The sequence below is a fragment of the Chlorocebus sabaeus genome, chromosome 11 (genome assembly GCF_047675955.1).
Source record: "Chlorocebus sabaeus isolate Y175 chromosome 11, mChlSab1.0.hap1, whole genome shotgun sequence".
NCBI lineage: Eukaryota > Metazoa > Chordata > Mammalia > Primates > Cercopithecidae > Chlorocebus > Chlorocebus sabaeus.
In genome coordinates, this window is record NC_132914.1 from 9,594,534 (window position 1) to 9,619,492 (window position 24,959).

The 24,959-nt window shown below is 34.7% G+C and overlaps 1 protein-coding gene across 3 annotated transcripts; it reads right to left on the reverse strand.

Moving 5' to 3' along the window:
* Window positions 1-3,290: 3,290 nt before the first annotated feature.
* KLRF1 (killer cell lectin like receptor F1) lies at window positions 3,291-23,337 on the reverse strand. Of its 3 annotated transcripts, XM_007967570.3 has the most exons (6): window positions 22,932-23,337; window positions 17,849-17,947; window positions 16,849-16,998; window positions 10,941-11,080; window positions 10,460-10,572; window positions 3,291-8,487 (listed from the first exon to the last, which is right to left on the reverse strand). In XM_007967570.3, the coding sequence occupies exons 1-6, from the start codon at window positions 23,014-23,016 to the stop codon at window positions 8,379-8,381; spliced, it is 696 nt and encodes a 231-aa protein (XP_007965761.2). In that variant the 5' UTR covers window positions 23,017-23,337; the 3' UTR covers window positions 3,291-8,378. The 3 variants fall into 3 exon arrangements, with proteins under 3 accessions (XP_007965761.2, XP_072876570.1, XP_037851042.2); XM_073020469.1 differs by lacking the exon at window positions 10,460-10,572; XM_037995114.2 differs by lacking the exons at window positions 10,460-10,572; window positions 10,941-11,080 and having other exon boundaries at window positions 22,932-23,335.
* Window positions 23,338-24,959: the final 1,622 nt, after the last annotated feature.

The following is a 24,959-nucleotide window of genomic DNA, read 5'->3' on the forward strand; positions in this document are numbered from 1 at the left end:
CACCGTCACACACCAGTCAGAACATGCCAGCTCCTCAAAACTTTACTAGAGCCAATCAACTTTCTTTCAAACCAATACGTAACTTTTTTTTTTTTTTTAATAACACCTCCAACCTTCGTTTTGTTCTTTAGACAAACCAAACACCCCTGGTCCTCGCATTTAGGCCAAATCACAATTCTTACCTCTCTAATAAAATATTTTCAATGTAGAGATCTGTCCCTATATTTTATTTTGATTTTGACCTACTTAGTGTCAAGCTGGGTTCCAAAGCTGACTCAGCTTTGGGAGAAACACTGGCCCACAGGCTAGGGCATGATGTACTCACACTGGGGCTTATTGACTCCTGTGACCCCACTGTTGCTGCAGGTTGCCCCATTTCTCCCTGGTGAGTCTCTTGGACTGAGCTCCCAATTTTAGTTTGCTTCTGTTTTATTTGGATTTTAGATGAGGAGGGGTCTTTCCTCTTCTTGTTTCAGAGACCTCTTTCTCCCTTTGGTTGAAAGGTCTTCTGTTAGGGAGAACTACTTTCTTCCTGGCAGACCTCAGCTGTGACGTCTGGGTGACGGGATTTCTCTTTTCAGGCTGAAGCCTCGCCAAAAGCATTTTTAATTTTTTCCTTCAATTGAAGAAGGCAGCTGATCTTCCTTCTTGGGTTTATTTGGCCTTTTCATAATCAGTGCTTGCATTTAACTGGCTTTTGTGTATTTGGCATTAAACAAAATCACCTAGATAAATTTAGTTATGAATGGATTCTCAAAGTTTAAAGGCATGCCAAGGTATTTTTTGTGACTCTAACTGGTAACATGTTCAAATATTACAGAGATCATTCAACACTCTGTTCTTAAATCTAAACTAAACGATCACGGCTATAAAATTGTTCACTCCAAATAAGCCTCATATCGCAATTGATTGCGTCACTACAAAATGGTATCTCAAAGCTAGCTGAGACTCTTTCCTCTCCAGTTCTTTCTTCTTCTCTTATAATTCTTCCTCTTCATCTTTCTCTAAGCTAAACTCTTTCCAAACTCCTCGAATATTCTGGCATACTGATTATTTAAGTAAAAACACTTGAAAGTCAGAAAATATAAAAGAAAATCATTTTTACTTTTATGCTGTTTCTTAAAAGCAAAAGGTGAAATTCCCATGTAAAAGACACTTTTCCCATACTAAAAGGAATGGCAATATTATTATGACCAAAGACAAGCAATTGAGACCAAGAAAACACTGTATGAACCTTGTTAAACTCTTCTGGGGGCCTCCTCACTTAATTGAGTCACATTCTCAAAGTTAACTATTCCTTATCCCATCCAGTATGTTGGTAACTGACTCAACCGTCTTTCCCCAAAAGTTAGTTCATGGCCTTTGTACAATTGTTTATTGACAAAGTCAAAGTAAAAGAAAACAAAACTTAAGGTTTAGCCTTATCCCATTTTGTCAAAAAAAGAAAAAAAGATTGAGATACGATTGTTTTTAATCAACTGATGAGTTAATATGCTTTACTATTTTATGACTAAATTCGAAAATCTAAGCTATAAGGTCTCTAGACATATATATGTATATGTTTAGAAGTGTTTCTACAAACGTACATATGTTACATTATATATTAAGTCTAAATGATAAAATAAGCTGTTGCTGGACAGAAATTTCGTTAAAATTTTTATTTAGATAAATGGGCACTCATATAAAATGTATTTTAATTATGCAAATGTTTTCTTTAGTTTACATAAACTTAATCTCAAAGTTTGAGATTGATTTAAATCTCAAATAAATAGATTGCTTTTAATTTGTTAATAAAATAGCGTTAGAAATGGTTTCAAAATTGCCAGCATACATTTTTGCCTGAGTTAACTGGTCAGTTTTATATTTGCCCCTACTAGATATTTTAAAGTCATAAACCTATAAACCCAACTTAAAACAAAATAATATTTGATATATTATTTTGATAAATAATTTTTAATAAATAAGATTAATTTAAAATCTATATTAAATTAATAATTTAATCAATAAATTATTAATAATTTATCAGATTATTAATTTATATTTTTAAAATTAAATTATTAAATAATGGTTTGCTGTCAATTATTAAATTAATAATATATTTAATTAAAAGTTAATTGTGATTTAATATAAATATATTTTCTGGGTTAACGATGAGATGTACATGCATTTAACTTCAGGCTTCTTAGATTAACATCTGATATTAACCAGCTGCAAATTGGTCAGTAAAAAATACTTAAAATGAGTAGCTCTAATATCTGAATTTTCATAAGTAATTCAGATATAAATTGTTAATAAATAAATTAGATAATTATTGATAAAATAAACGTTTATAAATGAAGTTTTCATACAACTTAAAATCTTAAAGTTACCTTACATTAAGTTAAATATTAGGTACTCATTAAATGTCTGGTTAATACTCAAGTTGAAAAATTAAATTGTTAAATAAGTTCCTTCTAGCATCTTAAATCTTATAAAAAGACTAATAATATATAGGTTTTCAATCAAAATATAAATTTTAAAAGGTAATTGTGTGTAAAAAAAATCTTACGTAATACTTTTCTGTCCTAAGATAAAATGGTTGGTTTTCCCAAAAGAAAAAATAAAACCAAAAATTATAAGACTAAGACCGGAGGTTTTAAAAAAATTATAGAAGGTCTAAGCAAGTTAAAGAAGAGTTATAAAAAATGGGTCTTGGCCGGGCGCAGTGGCTCACGCCTATGATCCTAGCACTTTGGGAGGCTGAGGCGGACGGATCACAAGGTCAGGAGTTCGAGACCAGCCTGGCCAATATGGTGAAACCCCGTCTCTACTAAAAATACAAAAATTAGCTGGGGGTGGTGGCGGACGCCTGTAGTCCCAGCTACTCAGGAGGCTGAGGCAGGAGAATCGCTTGAACCCGGGAGGCTGAGGTTGTAGTGAGCCGAGATCAGGCCACTGCACTCCAGCCTGGGAGACAGAGCGAGACTCTGTCTCAAAAAAAAAAAAAAAAAAAAAGATGGGTCTTATAAAAGAGGTTTTATGTGGTGAGATTGAGAAAAATATACTTATGTGTTTTTCTAAAAAGTAAATATTGGTATCAAGGGTGCACTGATACTTGACCAGAATCTGATCCTCAATATTTGAAACTACAAGGTTTTCTTAAAACATATATATGCTCTTCATAAAATTGCAAGAGGTTTGATTTATATTCACAAAATCTGTGTCTTTACCAGCCTTATTCTAAACCACAGTGTCTGTTTCGGCCATTTTTTTCTTGGAGGTCTATTTAATTTCCCTAGTTACAGGCTAAACATGCTCTCCTATTCATTTACATAATAATTTCACTTCTTGAAATAAAGTTTTCATTTCCAAATTTCTCAGATTCATATCTCAGTGGTTCACCTTTTGCTGTATCTCACTGCACGTGATTTGCAGGCATACATCACTAACTTGGGTTTTAATGCCATCGAGAACCTTGAGAAGGCCTTTTTGTTTTATTGTCCACTCCAGTAACTCTTTTCCTCTGGTTCTAACTCTGCTGTTATGTCCTAACAGTAAAATACTTACCATGAAGGCCTAGAAAAGCAATGTTTTCCTTCAATATAATTTGATTTTGTACTCTTTGCTTTTCTTGATATATCTAATTGTTGCACTTATAATGTTAGACACATTGTTCCTGTGTCTGATTAAATTCAAGTGTCCTTTTCATCAGGTTCAACTTCCAAATTATCTAAATGAACATTCTATAAGGAGAAACAATTACACTGTAAGCAGCATCTAAAGTGTCTGTGGTTTCCTCATTGACTTAGGGTGTGATTGTTAGTGGAGGTTGTGGTGAGGTTTTTTTGGGGACAAGGATGCCAGGTGGGCCAGTCCTCAGACCCCAGTGGTGGCAGCAGTGGGCCAATCATGTCTGTCTTTGGGTCCCAGGTCACCATCTGGTGTTAGCCGGATGAATTAGGCCAATTTTTGGTCCTCCGGCTGGTTCTGTTGAATTCCTGAAGTGGTAGCTGTGAGCCAGGTGGGGGGCAAGTCTTTGATCCTTAGGCAGTGTGCATGGCATGGGCAATTATGAGATCATTCCAGCAGTGTGGAATAATCCTCTGGCCTCCAAGTGGCCTTTGTTGGGTTATAAATGGCTGCAAAATGCCGGGCGCAGTGGCTTACGCCTGTAATCCCCGCACTTTGGGAGTTTGAGGCAGGCGGATCACTTGAGATCGGGCATTTGAGACCAGCCTGACCAACACGGAGAAACCCCGTCTCTACTAAAAATACACAATTAGCCAGGCTTGGTGTCACATGCCTGTAATCCCAGCTACTCAGGAAACTGAGGCAGGAGAACTGCTTGAACCCAGGAGGCAGAGGTTGCAGTGACCCGAGATCAAATCATTGCACTCCAGCCTGGGCAACAAGTGCTAAACTCTGTCTCAAAAAAATAATAATAATTTAAAAAAATAAATGGCTGCAATAAGCTGGTGGGCCATTCCCCAGGACCCCAAGAAGTACATGTGAGTGGGTGCCAGCTATGGTGGTAGTGGCAGGCTGGGCAGTTCCATCCTCGGGCTGCCAGGGGAGTGTACAGGAACCAGGAATGAATGATGACCAGGTTGTAATGATTCACAGGCCCCTGAATGGCACGCTCAGGCACTGAGCAGGGCAATGCCAGGCCAGGCAGCCCGTTCCTCAGGCCTCCTGTTGCAGTGCATGGATACAGGCTATTGTTAGTAGGGACAAGGTTATTCCCAGGTCCCTGGCTAAGTACTTGGTTGATGGCAACAGTGGCAGAGGTTGGAGGAGGAACTTTGCCCTCAGGACACATATAAGTGCATTTCAGCCCTATTGCTGGGGGGTTCAGGGTTGCTGTCAGTGGTAGCAGCTGGAGACAAGAGGCTGGGCAGTGTATGCTTCAGATCCCTCGTAGTGGAAGCAACAAGAGCAGGAATGGGGAGATCCAGTCTTCAGGGCAAATGCGAAGCAGCAGCCCTGCTGCTTAGCAGGACAGGGTGAGTGTTATGGCAGTAACCTTAGCCAGGAGAGAATCAGGCTCTGGTGAGATGCATTTTGGCTCCCTTTGTCTTAGGGCAGCCACCCCAGTGCACTGTGCCACCAATTCCTTGGTGCGTAGGACACTGTGTGCTAGAGTGTTGAGGACCTGCCGTGTTGCGGGGCACCCAGTGTTGTGCCACTGCAGCCCTTCAGCTGGATGTAGGGAGGCAGTGTCAGTGGGGTTTCAGGGATGTGGAGATTGAGGGGCTGTTAGGCCCATGGGTGAGATGCAGTCTGGTGGAGTTGAGCTCTCATAATTATGCTACACTGCAGCTGCTTAGGTCTCTATTAATATGCGGGACCTAGACTGGGGTCTGTCTCTGGAGCAATATCTGAAGCTCCAGAGAGCTCTGTATATTAGTCTCAGGGTCGGCAACCATCACTGGGTTCTCCCATGGCAAGGATTCCAGGAGTCTAATGTTGGGAATGTGGCTCACTGGGGATCTCTCACTTACTCTTTCTCTGCACTGGAGAGTCTCTCTGGTTTCCTAGCCAGCCTTGGCCAGGAAGACTGCCTCTTCTTCATTACCTTAGGTGTTTCCCATCAATTTGCCATTGAACTACAGTGTTCTCTCTCAGGTGCTCTCTTCAAAGTGTGATTATCTATTTGACATTTTGCTTCTTTGTGGAGCTGGCGGGTGCCAGATGCCTGTACTCAGCCATCTTGAAGCCCCACTCTCTGATCAAGTGTTTTGAGCCTTTTAACATCTTTAATAAACTTCCTCAAAATGAAATCATAAATTAAATCTTTTTCACCTAAAATCACGTTTGGGATTCTCCAGGTGGGTCTCCGAAAAGCCTTAAAAGATATAACTCTCATCGTGTAGAAATGTTAAGTAATTTTGCTTATTAGATAAATCATGTAGAAAACATTGTCAAACAATAAGTAATAGTAGATCATCTTTTAGTTACATTTATAAATATATTATTGTTATAAATATTTTTCAAAATGTGTGTAAATTCATAAATACCTAATATTCTAGCAGTCATAATTCTGGCTGTTATTTTTAAATGCCATCTATAATACAAGGAACTTAATTTTCTTATCAATTATAAACTTTCCTCAGGTTTTTAACCATGACTATTCTAATTGTTTTCTTCTACGGTTTTAAATTCTTCTCTAAAAACATTCATAATCAGATTCATAAAAGACCCCAACAAGTACTCATAGATACAGGTTTCTGATACATTTAAGATTAATAGACTAAATAAAAATGTCCAAAACTCTAATAAAATAAATAGTAGATTTATAAAATTACTAATGAAGATCAAGCAGAAATAAAATTGATTACATAAAATTAAATAACTGATAATGTTTTTATGACGTCTATTTAAAATGTTGTTGGTCTTTTACTCAAATGTTTTGTCTTTCAGGTGTAAAGAAATTTTCTCTCTTGAGCGATCTATAATTTATGGTAATTTGATAAAATATACTTTTGTGAAAAAAGATAAAATCATTTGGTATTTTTCCTCCTTACTTGATTCTTTCAAAATTTCAAATGTACTTTTTAGTATTCTTATGACAATATGGTTATTTACGTAAAGTTATTTCCATAAGTCCAATAAAATTCTGCTCTCTCTTAATAGCAGCATACAATTTAAAAAACATTGGTTACATTACTAAGGCTTTGACTAAAATGTCATATTTAACAATATACATAACATGCTTAACTTTGAAGGTTCGCAGCCTTACAATGACTAAATAAAAACTATTACTTCCTAGAAGTTTCAAAGACCTTAATACTATAGATAAAATCTAAAGTTTGTCTTGGTTTGGCTTTCCAGCCTCAAGAGGCTTTAAAGTCTGATATTTCTGTATAATGAATGTAGAAAAGAAGTTAACTTTCTGGGGAAAAAAGCTAGAATACACCTGTTATTAGATCATAACTCTGTACATTATTTCTGAGTTCTTGTTATCCGGAGGGATAGCATTAGGAGAAATAACTAACGTAGATGACAGGTTGATGGGTGCAGCAAACCACCATGGCACGTGTATACCTGTGTAGCAAACCTGCACATTCTGCACATGTATCCCAGAACTGAAAGTATAAAAAAAAAGAAGAATTTACCCCCAAGCTGAAGGGGATATTAAGGCCATCTCAGTCACTTCCCCAAAATATGCATTAATTACAATGAGAAAATAATAACTTTACAGTGAATTCAAGTAGAAATTACATCAATCATGTGAGTGAAATAAATATAATCAATAATGGAACAAATAAAACTGTGTACCACCTGAAAGAATTCAGAGACCAAGCTTCACTACATCACTTCTATGCCATTTCTGCCAAGAAGATAAAACTTGAATCTAACCATGAGAAACAATCAGAATATTTCAGTTGAAGAACATTTTACGAAATAATCAACGTGTAGTATTCAAAAGTGTCAAGGTCATGAACATCAAGGAACGCACTCTTCCATATTGAAGGAGGCTAAAGAGATATAGTCACCAGATGTAGACATTGATTCTGAGCTGGATGCTTTTACTCTAAAAACATTATTTTGACAAATAGCAAACCTTGAAGGAAATTTGGGAATTAGATGATAGTTCTATGTCAGTGTAAATTTGCTGAATTTCATAATTTTATTGTGGTTATGTGGGAGAAAGTCCCTTTTTTGGAAGGAAATACACAAAAAGTATCCAATAACAAATGAAATGTTTTAATAAAATGCATCAATTTGGCAAGTAGTTCTCAAGAGGTTCAAGAAAAGCAGTATGTTCTTTTTCTGCACCTATTATCTTCTTATAAGTTTGAAAACTTCCAAATTTGGAAACAAAAGTGCAACATATAAAAATTGTACAAAATATAAAACAACACATTTAACACTTTTACCTAGAAATTCTACTTTTAGGGCTTGTATCATAGAAATAAAGGTGTTACTATTTAAGAAAACATTCAGGATGTTTATTGTAGCTGAGTGCAGAGTATCAAAAGCCTGGAAACAAAGTTAATTCTCTTTGATAAAAGGGTAAAAAATGTATAAATCCACATTATATTTCAACACTTAGAAATAAGAAATTTTGCTTAGGACATTATTAAGAATTTAAAACGCAAGATACAGAAAAGCAGGCATAATTTGATCACATTTGGCATAAAATAAACAATGAATAAAAATCCTGGATATGATCACATGAAGTCACATTGGTTTATACTATCAGGTAAAAATCTTGAAGGGTACATTTTAGTTTGTTAACGGGTTACTCTGAGCTAGACCAGTGTCAATGACGGAGGGAGAAGGGAGATTTTGGCATTTAATTGCACTTTAAAATCCTACAACTGGAGATTAATATTAGAAACTAACAGGCCAAATATAGTGATCACTGATTATTTCACTGTGAATTTTGTCAAACTCTAATGCTGACAAATCCATTTGAAAACACTGCTGCAGGTTTCAGAGTAAATTTTGCTTTCCTTAATGGCAGCGCAGCTGTTTTCTTTAGCTGGTCCCTTTATGAAGAATCTGGGGAAGAGAGAATGAATACTTTGTTAAGCACTGTTGCTGAAGACATCCATTTGTGCCTTCTGCTAATATCCTCTTTTAAATAAAAAAGTAATTCAAAATTTCAAACTATTTTTACATACTTGAGTTCACTAACGATTACAATAACTCTGTAACTTAGCCTTGTTAGCTGTGGTTGGTCAAGAGTTGCCAGAGAGTCTGCAACTAACAGAGATGAGAATAAATTTCCCTCCACATTCCCATTCTAGTATTCCTTCTCTTGCCCCATGTAGTTCAGTTACATTAAAAATAAGATTAACTCCATTTGGACAGCTCACTTAACCTCTCTTTCCTTCTTATATCTAATTGTATAAGGATGATAATAATACTTCATGATATTGTTTAGCATTTATATGAACTGATGTTTGTAAAGAACTCGATACACAAAGCGACCTATGTATGACCTAAATAAAAAATTCCATACTTATAGCATTATTTACTTATAATGTAACAGATTAAAAATATTAACAAATTTATATATAAAACAATGTAGTGTTAGTGATACATTCTGATAAATTTGTTTGACCTGTGGAAAAAGTTCAAGAAAGAATCTTGGAAAAGGTGCACGTGATCTTCAACGCTTCCAAATTGATAAGGGCAAGTAAGTACTGAATTTTCATATTAGAAAATACACTTTGTCCAAGCTTAGATTTAAATTTTGTATTAAATATATTATGGACAAAAATCTCCAAGCATGATCTAGAGTTAAAACTCAACCCTAAAGGGTAGTGTTGAATGGATGTGGCAAGAGGACAAAACAAAGTTTGGCAACTTCATGTCATGTTCAGTGACACAACTCTGCTCTCAGATGACACACATCCATAATTTTATCCTTCAATCTAAATAATGTTTTTATTCACTTTTTATATTGATTTAGTGCAGTCAGATAGAAAATATTTAATATTTAATGATGAAATAGAAATAAGGGGAAAATAATAGCACCATTAAGTTGGTTACTATAATGTACTATTTTTCTATCACTACCATGACAAATTACCACAAACTTAGTGGCCTACAACAAGGTTAATTTGTTATCTTACACTTATGAGTATCAGAAGCCCAAGATTGCCCTACAGGACTAAGATCAAAATGTCTCCAGAGTCACCTTCTGGATGTACTAGGGAGGAATCTGAGGCCACTTGCGTGCCTTGGCCCACAGAGGTGCTTTCACATCATGTGAATCTCTGGGTTCCACTTCATATCTCCCAATATGACTCTAATTCTGCTTCCTCCCTCTTCTAAGGGATTTAATTAGGACCACCCAGATAATCCAGCATGACATTCCTATCTCAAGATTCCTCATTTAATCATACCTGCAAAGGTTCTTTTGCCATATAAAATAACATATTCACAGCATTTTGGGATTAGAATGTGGACATCTCTGGGGACCATTATCACACATACTAACATAGGAATACGATTTTGAATTTACCTGTTTTACTAATTATATTTTTAATTAAATATTTTATTATAAAATAATGCACACAAAAATATTGACAGAACTTTTAAAATCAATAATTCCATGCATTTGTTCAGAGACTTTTGGATAATCTTGTTCTATGTTGTATATATTGTTTATATTTTAACATTGTGATAATCACATAACACAAAAAATGCACATTGGTTTTATTTTATTACTGAAGATGGCTAAAGAAAGCATTGAGAACTTTCAAAACAGGAGACCGCGTTGATGCAAGCTACTTTTCTATATAAAGTGTAAGAAATTTTAAAATCATAAACTACCTTTTTCAAATCCTTTTTCTTTAAAAATCAAATCAAAATATCCATCATTACTCCTGTAAATACTAAATTAATTTTCATTCTTTTGAATTCTGTAGTGCCAGTAACTATTTCAGAGTTGAATTTGGTGAACCTGGAGGAGACATATTCTACGAGAGACAATAAATCAGATTGCCTTTTAAGACTGACTCACATCTTTGGATCTAGTGGAGAACCATCCACCCAAGTCCATGTCATTTTCAAGGAGGTAAAGTTAAGCCCCATCCATACGTAGTTTGATTGTCTTAGGTTTTTCTGTATAAAAGCCTAAAATGTGGACAATGAGGGACTAAATGAACGAAATATTTTAGCAATTCAGACACACTGAAGATTTTAAATTTTATTGCAAAAGAGCACTCTGCATGGGGATTCTTATGATAATCAATTCATATGTTACTTATACACACGTTATATCATATATATGTTACACACACACGCAATTGCAAGTTGAATATACGAATTTGGGCCAGATCCAGCATGAGAAGTGAGGCCCTTGCTTGGAATACAAAATTTAAGACAGTGCCCAAAACTTCGTAATCAAAGTAAATGATGATTTAATGCAAAGATGGAAAGATATTTAAGGAAAGCCATTTTCAACTGCAAAGACGCCATAACCCTGATACTAGACCAATTACCATTTCAAGTTCGTCCTGTATGATTAGTAGATGAGATTTTCTTTCCAAACAATACACATAACTGTCATTCCAACTTTTCATCTCATTAGAGAACCAATAACACTTCCCTTGGTATTGGAGCCATTCTGATTGGCATAGTACTACAGAGAAACGTAGAAAACAAAATGAAATTAAAGTACATATGCGTCTCTGAAAATTGGCGGTAAGAACAACACTTATATATTGCATAAATAAGAGTTGAGCTACAATAAAATCACTCAGAGCAAATTGTCCAGACATAAAAGATGGCCAAAACACAAACGATGGTCCTGGGAAATTAAGACAACTAATTTAATGAGATGAAGCAAAACCTAGACATAATGGGAATTCTGATGCCAAGATCTATTATATTGACAAAAATAGCATAAACAAAATAAAATAGCTATTTGAGACATTAGATAAAATATAATTTGTGTCACTTAGAATTTATCCACACAAAGGTTTTTTTAACTTTTAAGTTCAGGGGCACACGTGCCGGTTTGTTACACAGGTACATTTGTGTCATAGGGGTTTGATGTATAGATTATTTCAACATCCAGGTAGCACCCAGTACCCATTAGTTATTTGTTCTGATCCTCTCCCTCCTCCCACCCTTCACCTTCAAGTAGGCCCCAGTGTGTGTGTGTTTTCCCTCCATGTGTCCATGTGTTCTCATCATTTAGCTCCCACTTATAAGTGAGAACATGCGATGTTTGGCTTTCTGTTCCTGCATTAGTTTGCTAAGGATAATAGCCTCCAGCCCCATCCATGTCTCTGCAAAGAACATGATCTCATTCTTTTTTATGGCTGCATAGTATTCCATGGTGTATATGTACATTTTCTTTATCCAATCTACTATTGATGTGCATTTAGGTTGATTCCATGTTTTTCTATAGTGAATAGTGCTGCAATGAGCATACACATACATGTGTCTTTACAATAGAATGATTTACATTCCTTTGGGTATATACCCAGTAATGGGATTGCTGGGTTGAATTTGAATGGTATTTCTGTCTTTAGATCTTTGAGGAATTGCCACACAGTCTGAACAAATTTACACTTCCGCCACCAGTGTATAAGCATTCCTTTTTTGCCACACCCTCACCAGCTTGTTATGTTTTGACTTTCTAGTAATAGCCATTCTGACTGATGTGAGTTAGTACCTCATCGTGGTTCACATCACTGATCATTAGAGGAAATGCAAATAAAAACCACACAAAGTTTTCAAATCACTCTCCTTGTAGTTTTGTATGTGTATCCCCTTCTCTCTCTTAATATTAAATAATTAATAATTAAATGATTAAATTATGCCAAGAATGATAACACTTTATTTTCAACTTCTTTATTTTCAATCTCTTGATAACTGCAATATTATGTAGTTCTTTGATCTTCCTAAGTTAATATTAAGGAAAATTAAATTAAATGCAAAATATTGAGATTTTTGGCATAGTATTGAGAAAAAGTGAGATATATACAAAAATATAAATAAAGGCCAATATAACTATTTTAACTTATGACCCATTACAATCTCTCTCTTTTTATTTATTTTTTACCGTGATTATTTTTCTTCACGTAACATAAAATTCACCATTTTGGCCACCTTAAAGTGCAAATGCAGTGGCTTTTAATACACTCACAATGTTGTACAACTGTCACTACTATCTCATTCCAGAGCATTTGCATTACATATAAACACCAAGTAGTCACTACTCATTTTCTACTCCCGCAGCCCTGGCAACCACTAGCCCGCTTTATGTCACTATGGGGTTGACTATGATGGACCCTTCATGTAAATGGAATCATACAATATGTGGCCTTTTGCATCTGCTTGTTCATTCATTCAGCACCATGTTTTCAAGGCTTGTAAAAGTTGTAGCATGTATCAGTACTACATTCTATTTTATGGTTGTAAGAATATTTCATAACACGTATGTACTGCGTTTTGTTTATCTCTTTATCAGCTGATGGACAGATATCTGAGCCGCTTCCATTCTTTGGCTCTTATGAATATTGTTACTACGAACATTCATGTACAAATTTTTGTAAGGACATATGTCTTCCATTTTATTGGATATATACCTAAAAGTTGAATGTCGGGTCATGTGATGATTTGAGGAACTGTCAAACTGTTTTCCGCAGTACTATAAAATTTTACATTTCTACCAGCAATATGTGAGCGATTTCTCCACATCCTCACCAACACTTGCTCTTTTTGTGTGATTGTAGCCATCCTGGTGGGTGTACAGCGGCTTTCCACCCTGGTTTTGATTCCACATTTCCCTAATGAATAATCATATTAAACATCTTTGCAAGCGCTTATTGGCCTTTTGTATAGCGTTTTTTGGAGAAATGTCTATTCATGTCCTTTGTTTATTTTTAAATTGGGTTGTGTTTTTGAGTTATAAGTGTTCTTTATATGTTCTGAATATTATACCCCTATCTGACACATGATTTGCAAATATATCTTTCTCTTTTGGTGTGTTGTCTTTTCTATTTGACATGTTAGAAGGACATGAATTTTGAGAATTCAGAGGTAAAACTTTATGAACTGAATGTTTGCATACCCCAAAATTCATATGCTGAAATCCTACCTCCCAATATGATGGTATTAGGAGGTGGACATTTGGGAGCTAAAAACAGATGAAGATCAGAATGGGATTAGTACTTGTAAGAGTCCTGAGATAACTTGAGTCATTCTGCTATCTGCCATGAGAGATTTCAATGAGAAGTTTGCAGTCTGCAACAGAGAAGAGGGCCCTCACCAGAACCCAACCATGCTGGCATTGTAATCTCAGACTTCCAGTCTTTAGAACTGTCAGGAATAAATATCTGTTGTTTATAAGCAACCTAGTTTATGGTAATTTGCTGTGGCACCCCAAACTAAGTAAGACATATCCACATGACCTCATCTAAATCTAATTACTTCCTAAAGACCGCATCTCCAAATCCCATCACATCGGGGGTTAGAGTTTCAATATATGAATTAAAGGGAGGGTACAATTCAGTCCACAGCAACCAAGTAAATGTGAAGGCAAATTGTGATTGATTCTCCTGAAAAATTTTTACTAAATAGAACATGTTAGCTAAGTCTGTTCCCAAACCATTTACCTATGTTTTGAAGGTCATTCATTAAAGCAATTATCCAATAAATGTGCTCTAATAAAAGGAATAATTTTTCTTAACTCTCTGTAGTCTATAGTTAGCCTTCACTCTCTAGTAGTGGCTTTACACATAGGCCATACCAGGAAGTTAAAAGGCAACATGGTAAAGAATAGAATTCGTTTGACAAAGTCAGCTATAACAGACCACAATCCTGCAGTGCTTTGCCTTGCTTGGTATCTTGGAGTATTTACCACTCACACTGGTGGGGAAGATTAACTGTTTTCCACTATGTGGTGCCCGCCAATAGTGTAAAAGTTTTCCATGAGATCATGTGCTGACTGAGAAGGTCCATTTCAAGGATGATCAAAGGAACAGTCTTGAGGGACAACCAGGATGAAAGCATCTTTCAGCAAAATGGGACCAAATTTAATATTTGAGCAGGGAATTGCCTCTTTAATTTACCCTTCCTCAAAGCTATTCACCTCCCAGAAAAATCACTTTAATTTATGAGTGCTTCCTGGAATAAGAGGAATTGGGGCATTCATGTCTAAAAGTCAATCAGAGCCAGTCAAAGTTGATTATTTTTTGGAGACTCAACCTCAATTAATTTGGTAAAAGAGTGAATATCTACTAGAAGACGCCTGCTTTCATGCCCACCATATCCCTATGTGGGAGTGGGATCCTGCTACTCATGGATACAGAAGGAGGTGCAGAAGGAAAGATTGCCTCCAGAAGCTAGAGAGAAGCCTGGCACTGTTGTCATCCAACCCTAGTAAGTATTGCAATTGTTTCATCATTCTACCAGAGATTATCCAACCCGGGACCCACCTGTCTTTTGGGGTCCAATATAAACTCTCTTTTTCTCAGGGCTCACCCTGGACCAGCGGCCTGGCTGTAAGTTGTGTGTTTGGCCTAGCAAAGAGATGGCCTTGCTATCAGTGGTGATTTTGATTCAAGTCAGGTGAGGTGTTATTTGTAGAATTAGCAGACAACAGTAACTGAGTTTGTCTTTCATGAGTTTCCATGAAATCCAGAGCATCTATGGACTCTTGAATTGTTTTAGCAGTAGATATCACTGCCAGTAAAGAAGACTTAGATATCTGCCATGAGGCTACCAAAGGATATTTGTAAAAATTAAGTTAAATATGTTAGCTTTTGTCACATGAGGCAACGTACAATAGTTGGAACAAACAACAGGACTAACTGAAAAGCTTGAGAGGAAAAGCTGGGGGATGAGCTGTTTCAGGAATAAGGACTTTGAAAAGCTCCCACACAATCCTGAAAATCTGGAAGGCCAGGCACAAGCCCTGGGCTGGGTACATGCTCAGAAATTACCTGAAAAGGTCCTAAGATCTCACATCCGACTGACCTTTAAGCTCTGCACACACAAACATTGTGCATATCTATATTTACAGATTATACGTATGACTATCAATATTTATAGATACAGAGATACATATAAATATGTATGTTCCTATATTTACAGATATACACACACAATGGACTATTATTCACCCATAAAAAGGAATAAAATGTGGGTGAACTTTAAAAACATTATGCTAAGTGAAAGAAGCCCAAGGCCAAATATTGTGTGATTCTTTTACATGAAAATCCAGAATAGGTAAATCCGTATAGACTGAAAGAAGATTTGTAGTTGTCAAAGGCTAAATGGGGGAAGAATGGAGAGTGATTTGCTTATTGGGTATGTAAGGGATTTATTTTTGGGAAAAGTTTTTCAACTAGATAAACATGGTAGTTGCACAATGTTTGAAGGTTCTAAACATCATGAAATTGTTTACTTTTAAAGGTTCAAGTTTTTGAATTGTACCTCAGTTAAAAAAAGGAATAGGAAATAAATATATTATAGCTCAATATACAGTATTTATACCCTACTTTAATTAATGTTTAATGACATGTATGGGATTCCATGTTTACCTACCAAAGCCGCCTTAACTTTTCTAAGGTGTTATTGCAATGATACCCAACACAATGACAGACATTAGAGATAGGGAGACAATAAAATATGAGACAAAGCTACAATATCTCTATTGGTTTGGGACATATACCTGTGAAACAGACACATAAGCCAAATGAAGAGAGTATCAATCAGTAGAACATAAAATGTGTAAAATGTTCACGTATGATAAAGGAGGCAATATGAACTAGCAGATTAGAAAAAATCCTTTTATAATAATTATGCATTTATCTGGAAAGTCATAATATATCATCTCATACAATAAAATAAATGTCAAAATTATCAGTTAAGTATTTAAAAGTTCAACTTAAACATTTAAAAATAGAAGGTAATGTTATCAAAATTCTGTATGACTGAAATTTCTAAGCTTAAAAGTCTAAGCTTAAAATCATAACGAATAACTTTTAAAATATTGACTTTTATCCAGTCTGTATTTCAGAAAAAGAAGAATAAATAAGTGACAAGCAAGAATGGCTATTTACATACTGCTTTTTAATAACAACTAACTTTCCGTATTTGTATGTATCAACTTGATTTTAAATTCCTGGAGGGAAGAGCCTATTTCTTATGTTGTTTTACAATTTTTCTCCCACTGCAACAAGTTTAAAGATATCCGGGTGACAGAGCGATACTCTGTCTCAAAAAAGAAAAAGAAAAAGAAAAAAAAAATCTAAATCAAGTTTTAAATAAAAAGTAGATTTATACCAAACCTTTACATGTTAGTTTAATCTATTGCATACCTGTTCAAAAATGCTCAACATTTAGAGAGTCCAAAAGATTAAAACAAGGATAAGCCAAAGCCTTGAGACATACCTGTCTGGTCTGCAGATCTCAAAACACAAAGGTCCTTATTACTTGTATTTCTTCTTGTGCCGTTATTCATTTTCAGGTCTCCAATATCTTCATGCTCTGTGGTATTTGAATGACTTCCTTTTTGGCATTTTAGCAATACTCCCTGAGAAACTTGGATATTTTAAGGTTAGGTAAATATCTTCTCTGTGGAATGTCTCAGAGACACATTCATTGGGATAATTCTGATGATTGGAACAAGAAATAATTGAAGGGATCACTAGGATCTTTTTAAAATTTTCATGTCTACGGATGGAAAGAATTCAAAATCTTACGCAATCAATTCATGTATACAACACATACTTGGTGAGAATTTATTCTATGCCAGACATCCCTATGAACCGGTAATACAATAGTAAATAAAGTCAAGTTTCTGCTCTGGAAAGTGTATAGGCTCTTTTCATCCTTTCTTAATGTTTTGCTGCAACCTCCAATACTGTATTCAGCACATTGTAACATAACTACTTAATACCTGCTTCTCCCACTAGAATATAACATTCCTCACCCTGACTATTCTTTTCTTAAAAGTTTTGGGCAATTTGTAATATTTGGAGTATTGTAGTTGCTCAGTGAATATTTGTTGGACAAAAGGAAAAGCAAACTAAATACAACCTTAGATAAAATGCATTAAAATGTTTAAGCAAAACAGTAAAATTGTATCTATTACCAGTATTTAAGAAACACAGAAAAATGGTTTCAAATACCACATACACACACACACACTCTACACATACACTCCTTTCTCCGTATTAGACTGTATGCCACTCGAGGACAAGAGACTTACCTGATTTGATTGCATATTAAATATAGCACCGTGTAGTGTACTAATAAAGCTTTACATGCAGTAGCTTCTAATTCAGTTTTGGTTAATGTTGTGAAGAATGAATGAATAATTATAAAAAGATTTATAAGAAACAAGTAAACATCTTTCATACTTTTATTTAATTAAGATCTTCTAACTTACCCAATAGGATCAGGGAGATCAAAGCCAAAGCCAGAATACCATTCAGGGTTCCAGATATTCCCAGTAAGATTTTATACCAGTGCAACACCACTGAATAATCTGAGACATTAATCCATGAATTAGTTTAGAAAAGTATGTTTCCAGGGAGTAATATAAGAGCAATTGTAATAATAGGATTGTATAATACATAAGGTTGGGTTTCAAAGGATATTAGGCAAACAAAAGCATGAAGGCTAAGTAAATAGAAAAATACATACATTTATTTAATAATGATAACACTCTGGATGGTCAGAAGCTATGATTCATGTCATATCAAATCCTAAGAAATTGCTAATATTTAACATTATTAACTTGTAGAAAGAATTTTACTCTATATACTGAATAATTTTCCAACCATTACAGAGACACATGTACTCACGCACATGCACATGCATTTACAGACAATACATGTATATCCACATAAACACCTTCTAATTCATCATTAATATAACATTTGCAAGTCCTCTGAGCCTTTTTTATTTCCTAAGGATGAATCAGAACTAAATATGGCTTTAGGTATCCTGCTATTCTAATCAAAAAAACCCTAAAATCCTTCGTAAGTCATGAATAATATTTCATCTTCTTATTACATGGTAAACTTTTAAAAACTGTTTTATTTTTCATATATTTACACTGCCAAGTTTAAAAATAAGAGTCCTAGCCGGGCGTGGTGGCTCAAGCCTGTAATCCCAGCACTTTGGGAGGCCGAGGTGGGCGGATCACAAGGTCAGGAGATCGAGACCATCCTGGTTAACACGGTGAAACCCCGTCTCTACTAAAAAATACAAAAAACTAGCCGGGCGAGGTGGCAGGCGCCTGTAGTCCCAGCTACTGGGGAGGCTGAGGCAGGAGAATGGCGTGAACCCGGGAGGCGGAGCTTGCAGTGAGCTGAGATCCGGCCACTGCACTCCAGCCTGGGCGCCAGAGCGAGACTCCGTCTCAAAAAAAAAAAAAAGAAGAGTCCTTGTTCAATGATTATTATTCAAGAAACTGCTATCATTGGACAGACATTAGAGAGTCTCATCAGAGGATTTAGGTCTTCTGGGCACTGACTTATGAAATTACATGAATAATTATGTTATACTGAATAACTGAATAGCTATACTTTGTGAAACACTTTGTCCTTATCAAAGATAATTTAAGTAAATCTATCATAATAATTGATAAGAATCCTCTGTTGTAGCTGAAATAATTCTTATTGTTCAGTCAATAAATCGAATTACTAATGCTGAAATGTATTTTCTACATACACTTTAAACCTGGATAAAATAGAGAAACTACATTTGAAGCTGTCAAGCCCTGTCAGAAAAGCACATGATGAACCCTATAGAATTATATTTTACATAAGTAGTTTGCAGGTTTTCTCTTATTATAACATTGTCAAAGATACTAAAATAATTTTATCAGAATTCATTTAATGCATACTACACATTTCTCAGATTGTTTTTGAATTTTTGATATGTTAATGTTGATAAGCAATAAATTCCAAGAAATCAAGCATGGTGTATTAAAAATGTCATATATTTATTTTAAAACTTAAAAAATAATTATCAGAAAACATTAGGAAAAAAAAAGTTGTGGAAGGCAGTTGAAATTCAATCCAGACTCAATTATTTCTCCCAAGCACTACAGGTTGCAGTGAGCCAAGATTGCGCCACTGCACTCCAACCTGGGCGACACAGCGAGACTCTGTCTCAAAAAATAATAATAATAAAATAAAAATAAAAGTAAAACATTTTTTAAGAGATGCTGAATAATGGAGAAAGTAACACTTTCATTATCTTGTATTTTCTCCTGTAAGGAAGTGGTTTAATTTAACTTATAATGGTCAAAACACAAGCCTTTTTACCACTCAAAACCAGAAATAATAAAATAAAAAGCCAAAATCAGTCTTATGAATGTCTATACAAAAATGTTAAATACATTATCAGCAACCAAAATATATTATAACCATGTTTGGTTTATTCTAGGAATGTAAAGATTATTCAATAGTAGACAATCCATGTTAATATTATATTAATAAAGTTAGGGAAAAATCTGTCATCATCTCAATAGATGTAAAAAATGAAATTGATAAAATCTTATACCTTTACGTTAAAAAACAGGAATTAATGGATATGTGTTCAACATAATAATTTTATGTCTAATGAAGCTAACATCTTATTGAATTGAGAAAACTGAAAGAAGCTTTTCTGCTTAAGTCCAGAAAAAGAAAGATATCTCAAATCTCCACTATTTTTTAATATGAAGAGGTAACATATAATGCAATGAAGAAAAAATATTCTAATTACAGGTAGAAATATTAGAAAAAGAAGGTAAAATTATTTGAAGGTAATGTGAGTACAATCAATTGAAAAAAATACCATAATTCCAGGAACAAAAAATAGTAGCTGCATTTATAAAAATAACATACTAAAATCAGTGCCCTGTATAATCCAGTAACCACTATGAAAACATAGATGAAAAAAATTCATTACTCATGGAGAGTTAACCAAAAAAAACAAACAAACAAAAAGAAAACTAGACAGAAACTCGACAAGTGCCCCAACCCAATACAAACAAAACTAAACTAAACTAACTGAAAACTGAATAATATTAATTTGATCATGTTCTTGGAAAAGAAAACTATGTGTCATAAGTATAAATTCTCCCTAAGTTGAATGACAAACTAGGAAGTAATTTAGATGTAAAAGCTACATCGGGTTGTTTTATTTTTTGTTGTTTGTGGTGACTGAGCCTGAATAATTTTTTTATAAAGTTATTTGGAAGAACAAAAGAGTGAGAATAGCTAAGTAAACACTGAAAATATAGAAATACAAAATGGTACAATTTTATGAAGGGTGCTGGATTTATGCAAGGTGGATTTCTCTGAAAGTAATTTTTTTAATTTTTTAACATTGTATTTATTTATTTGAGACAGGGTCTCACTCTGTTGCTCAGGTTGGAGTGCAGTGTGGCACCATTATAGCTCATTGTAACCTTGAGCTCCTGGCCTAGAGATCCTCCCGCTTGAGCACCGTGTGTAGCTAGGACTACAGGCATGTGCCACCATGACTGACTAATGTTTTTGTCTCTATTGTTTGTAGAGATGGGAGTCTTCATTTGTTGCCCAGGCAGGCCTTGAACTTCTGGCTTCAAGTGATCATCTTGCCTCAGCCTTCCAAAGTGCTGGGATTAATGGCATGAGTTGCCACACTTGGCCTTTTATTATATAAGTTTGACTGAAAATATGTAAATGTTTTACATTACTATAAAATAAGTTAAACAAAAATTTAAAAAATCATAAAAAATGAAGAACAGGAATCTAGGTATTGCTAGTGTCTTCACTATAGAGGAATCACTTAAAGTGATTTTAAAACATTTAATGGTGCATGCTTAATGAAATATATCTTAAGGATTTTTTAAACCTGCAAAACATTTTAATCTGTTTTAACTAACTACCTTATTATAATATTATTTCTATAGTGATTCTGAAACTACTATATATGCATAGTGGGATAAAGTAACTATGTAATTTCTTACTATCCCTGGCAACAAAGATTTTTCAATATATGAGAAAAGATTTACAAATATGTCATCACAAAATTAAGTCATATGAATGAACATCATAACCCCAAGGCTCAAATTGTCAATCTAATTCACATAAGATATGTCTTACCTCAAGCTTTAATAAATATTAGCTAAAGGTACAAGACATAAATATTAGTATGTGTCGCTTAAATATCTGGGAGCTGAAAATCTGCACATTTTTGCCTCAGAAAGACATTTATGAACAGAGTGTGGAAAAAAGTCTGCAGAGAAGTCACTACATTTTGTAGTCTTTCAGGTGTAATATCTCTAGTTTCCAAAAACGAAATAAAAACTGAGCATAGGAAGTAAAGACTTGAAAATATGGGAATCTGTAAAAATTGACATGAAAGAAGCAATAAATTTTTTACACATAGCAGGTGTGTAACTCTAAGATGAATCCGTGATGGATGATACTTGCGGAAGGAGTCAAGAGATAAGTAACATTTTCATGGGTGAAGTTATTAAAGGAGAAATATTTAGAAAGCAATAGAACAGAACAGACAGTCTCTATAACTGTGGTTATTTGTGTCTTTAAGTTCTGCTCATCTCTTTTGCCACATCACATTCAGGTGGCATGATGGAATTGCACTATGTATGGAGGGTATGCTTGAAGTAGAAATTAAATTGTTGATTGCTGGTGCATAAACTTTATTTTGAGTCAACCTGGTGAAGAGCATATATTAAAGTTTTAGAGAAGTTGAATTAAAAATTAGTATTAAAGGCCAGGCGCGTTGGCTCACGCCTGTAATCCCAACACTTTGGAAGACTAAGGCAGGTGGATCACCTGAGCTCAGAAGTTCAAGACCAGCCTGGCCAACATGGTAAAACCCTGTCTCTACTAAAAATAAAAAAAATTAGCCAGGCGTGGTGGTGGGCACTTGTAATCTCAGCTACTCAGAAGGCTGAGGCAGGAGAATCGCTTGAACCCGGGAGGCAGAGATTGCAGTGAGCCGAGATCGTGCCATTGCACTCCAGCCTGAGCAACAATAGTGAAATCCCGTCTCAGAAAAAAAAAAAAAAAAAAAAGCATTAAAACACCATATTCTATGAATGATAAGGAGGTGAATGGCACCAAATATTCACTAATTTGAAATTACTAATTTTAATTAAGTGTGCATATTTCCTCAGAGAATGTCCTTAAGAAATTACATCAGACAAGATATTAAAAGTAAGCGTTAGCTCCACATTGATAAATGGGAGAGAGAGTATCTCACGGGAAATTTCTAAGATTAAATGAAGGAACATAGATAAAACACTCTGTATAGTGCCTGCAACTGGTGTTTCTTAAATGGTAAGAGTGGTTGTTATTTTTAAATCATTATTAATATTGAAAGAGAGGGAAGGGAAGAAAGATACAGAGACAAAGAAAGAAAAGCACCCAAATAATGAAACAGTCCAATAACACAATAGAAGAGAATATGGAAAACTACTACGTTAATTCACACCAATTGAAAAACGAAATTAAATTCTATACCTTTAAATGTAAGTTGAGCTGTTTGGGTAGAACTCCTTTTCTTTGACTGTACATTCAATGTCATGTATCTTTCTTCATCTTGCATCTTCAGTGTGAGTGAATGTGTGTATATACAAGTATGGTTTGTTTCACTAAGTATAACATGAAATGAGTACAGAATAATAAACCTGCTGCTAATCAGAGATGCTCCTCAAATCGTCCTTTCACAGTACGTACGAGGGTTCACAGTTTCATTTATTTGTGAAAACCTCAGAGGAAATGTTTTCTTTTTACAAGTTGCTTTTCCATGACGTAGATAACACATAATTTCTCAACTGTCCACCACATATTGAATTGAATATTCTTTTGAGTGCTTTACAAATTTATCTTAATTTACCTTAAAGTCAAGGGATTGGAAATGATACCCTTTTTTGAGGTCAGGTAAATAATATATGGCTGCCTTTTGTTAGAGCCTAAATATTTACATCATTTGAATTACATTCCCTAACATATTGATATTTAATTTAATAATTTGCAATTGTCGAACAATTAAATTGTTTATCCTAAAACAACACTGTTTATAAATCATGCTAATAATGTAACAATATAGTTTGATTTTTTTTAACGTTTAGGTTCAGGACTACATGTGCAGTTTGTTACACAGGTAAAATCATGTCACAGGGGTTTGCTGTATGGGTTATTTCATCACCCAGGTATTCAGACTGGTACTAAATAGTTATGTTTTTCTGATCCTGCCCTCCTTCCACACTTCACCCTCAAGTAGGCCCCAGTGTCTGTCATTCTCTTCTATGTGTACATGTGTTCTCATCATTTAGATCCCAATTATAAATGAGAACATGTGGTATTTGGTTTTCTGTTCCTCCATTAGTTTGTTAAGGATAACAGCCTCTAGCTTCATCTATGTTCCTGCAATGGACATCATCTCATTCTTTTTTATAGCTGCATAGTATTCCATGGTGTATTTGTATCCCATTTTCTTTATCCAGTCTACCACTGATGGACATTTAGGTTGATTCCATGTCTTTGCTATTGTGAACAGTGCTGCCGTGAACAGATGCATGCATGTGTCTTCATGATAGAAAGATTTATATTCCTTTGGGTACATACCTGGTAATGGGATTGCTGGATCGAATGGTATTTCTGGTTTTAGGTCTTTAAGGAATCACCATACTATCTTTCACAATGGTCGAACTAATTTACACTTGTGTCAACAGTGTATAAGTGATCCCTTTTTTCCACTACCTCATCAGCATCTGTTATTTTTTGACTTTTTAGTAATAGCCATTCTGACTGGTATGAGATGATATCTTACTGTAGTTTTAATTTACATTTCTCTAATGATTAGTGCCTATCGGAGGATGGAGGGTGGGAAGAGGGAAAGGATCAGGAAAAATAACTAATGGGCACAAGGGTTAATACCTGAGTGAAGAAATAATCTTTACAGCAAACCCACATTACACAAGTTTACCTATGTAACAAACCTGCATGTGTACTCCTGAATTTAAAATAAAATTTTAAAAAACATAATATACCCTTTTAAATAAGATAAACTATTAATTCAAAGAGAAAATATTTGACAAATTATCAGAAATATATTTGTTGCTTAATGACAAAAGTAAAAGAATAATACATTTTTGTGTTATTTTCATTTACTTTTCCTTGCTAAATTGTGTTCTTTAATTTATAATTACAATTTCTTTGGCCGTTATTTGCCATTCCAAATGGATAAGAAGTAAATCAAGATTGATAAATAAAATAAGAAAAGTGTCTGTTCATGTCCGTTGCCCACTTTTTAATGGGGTTGTTTTTTGCTTGTTAATTGGCTTAAGTTTCCTACAGATGCTGAATATTAGACCTTTGTCAAATGCATGGTCTGCAAAAGTGTTCTCCCATTCTGTAGATTATCTGTTTACTCTGTTGATCATTTCTCTTACTGTGCAAAAGCTCTTATGTTTAATTAGGTTTTTGTTTGTTTGTTTTGTTTTGTTTTACTTTTTTTGCAATTGCTTTTGGCATCTTTGTCATGAA

Coding starts and splice junctions, on each gene's coding strand:
- KLRF1 (XM_007967570.3), bottom strand. CDS start 23,016: ATGCAAGATGAAGAAAGATACATGACATTGAATGTACAGTCAAAGAAA. Junction 17,948..22,931: donor AGCTCAACTTACATTTAAAG/GTATAGAATTTA, acceptor TTAATGTCTCAG/ATTATTCAGTGGTGTTGCAC. Junction 11,081..16,848: donor GAGATCTGCAGACCAGACAG/GTATGTCTCAAG, acceptor GTTTCTCTGTAG/TACTATGCCAATCAGAATGG.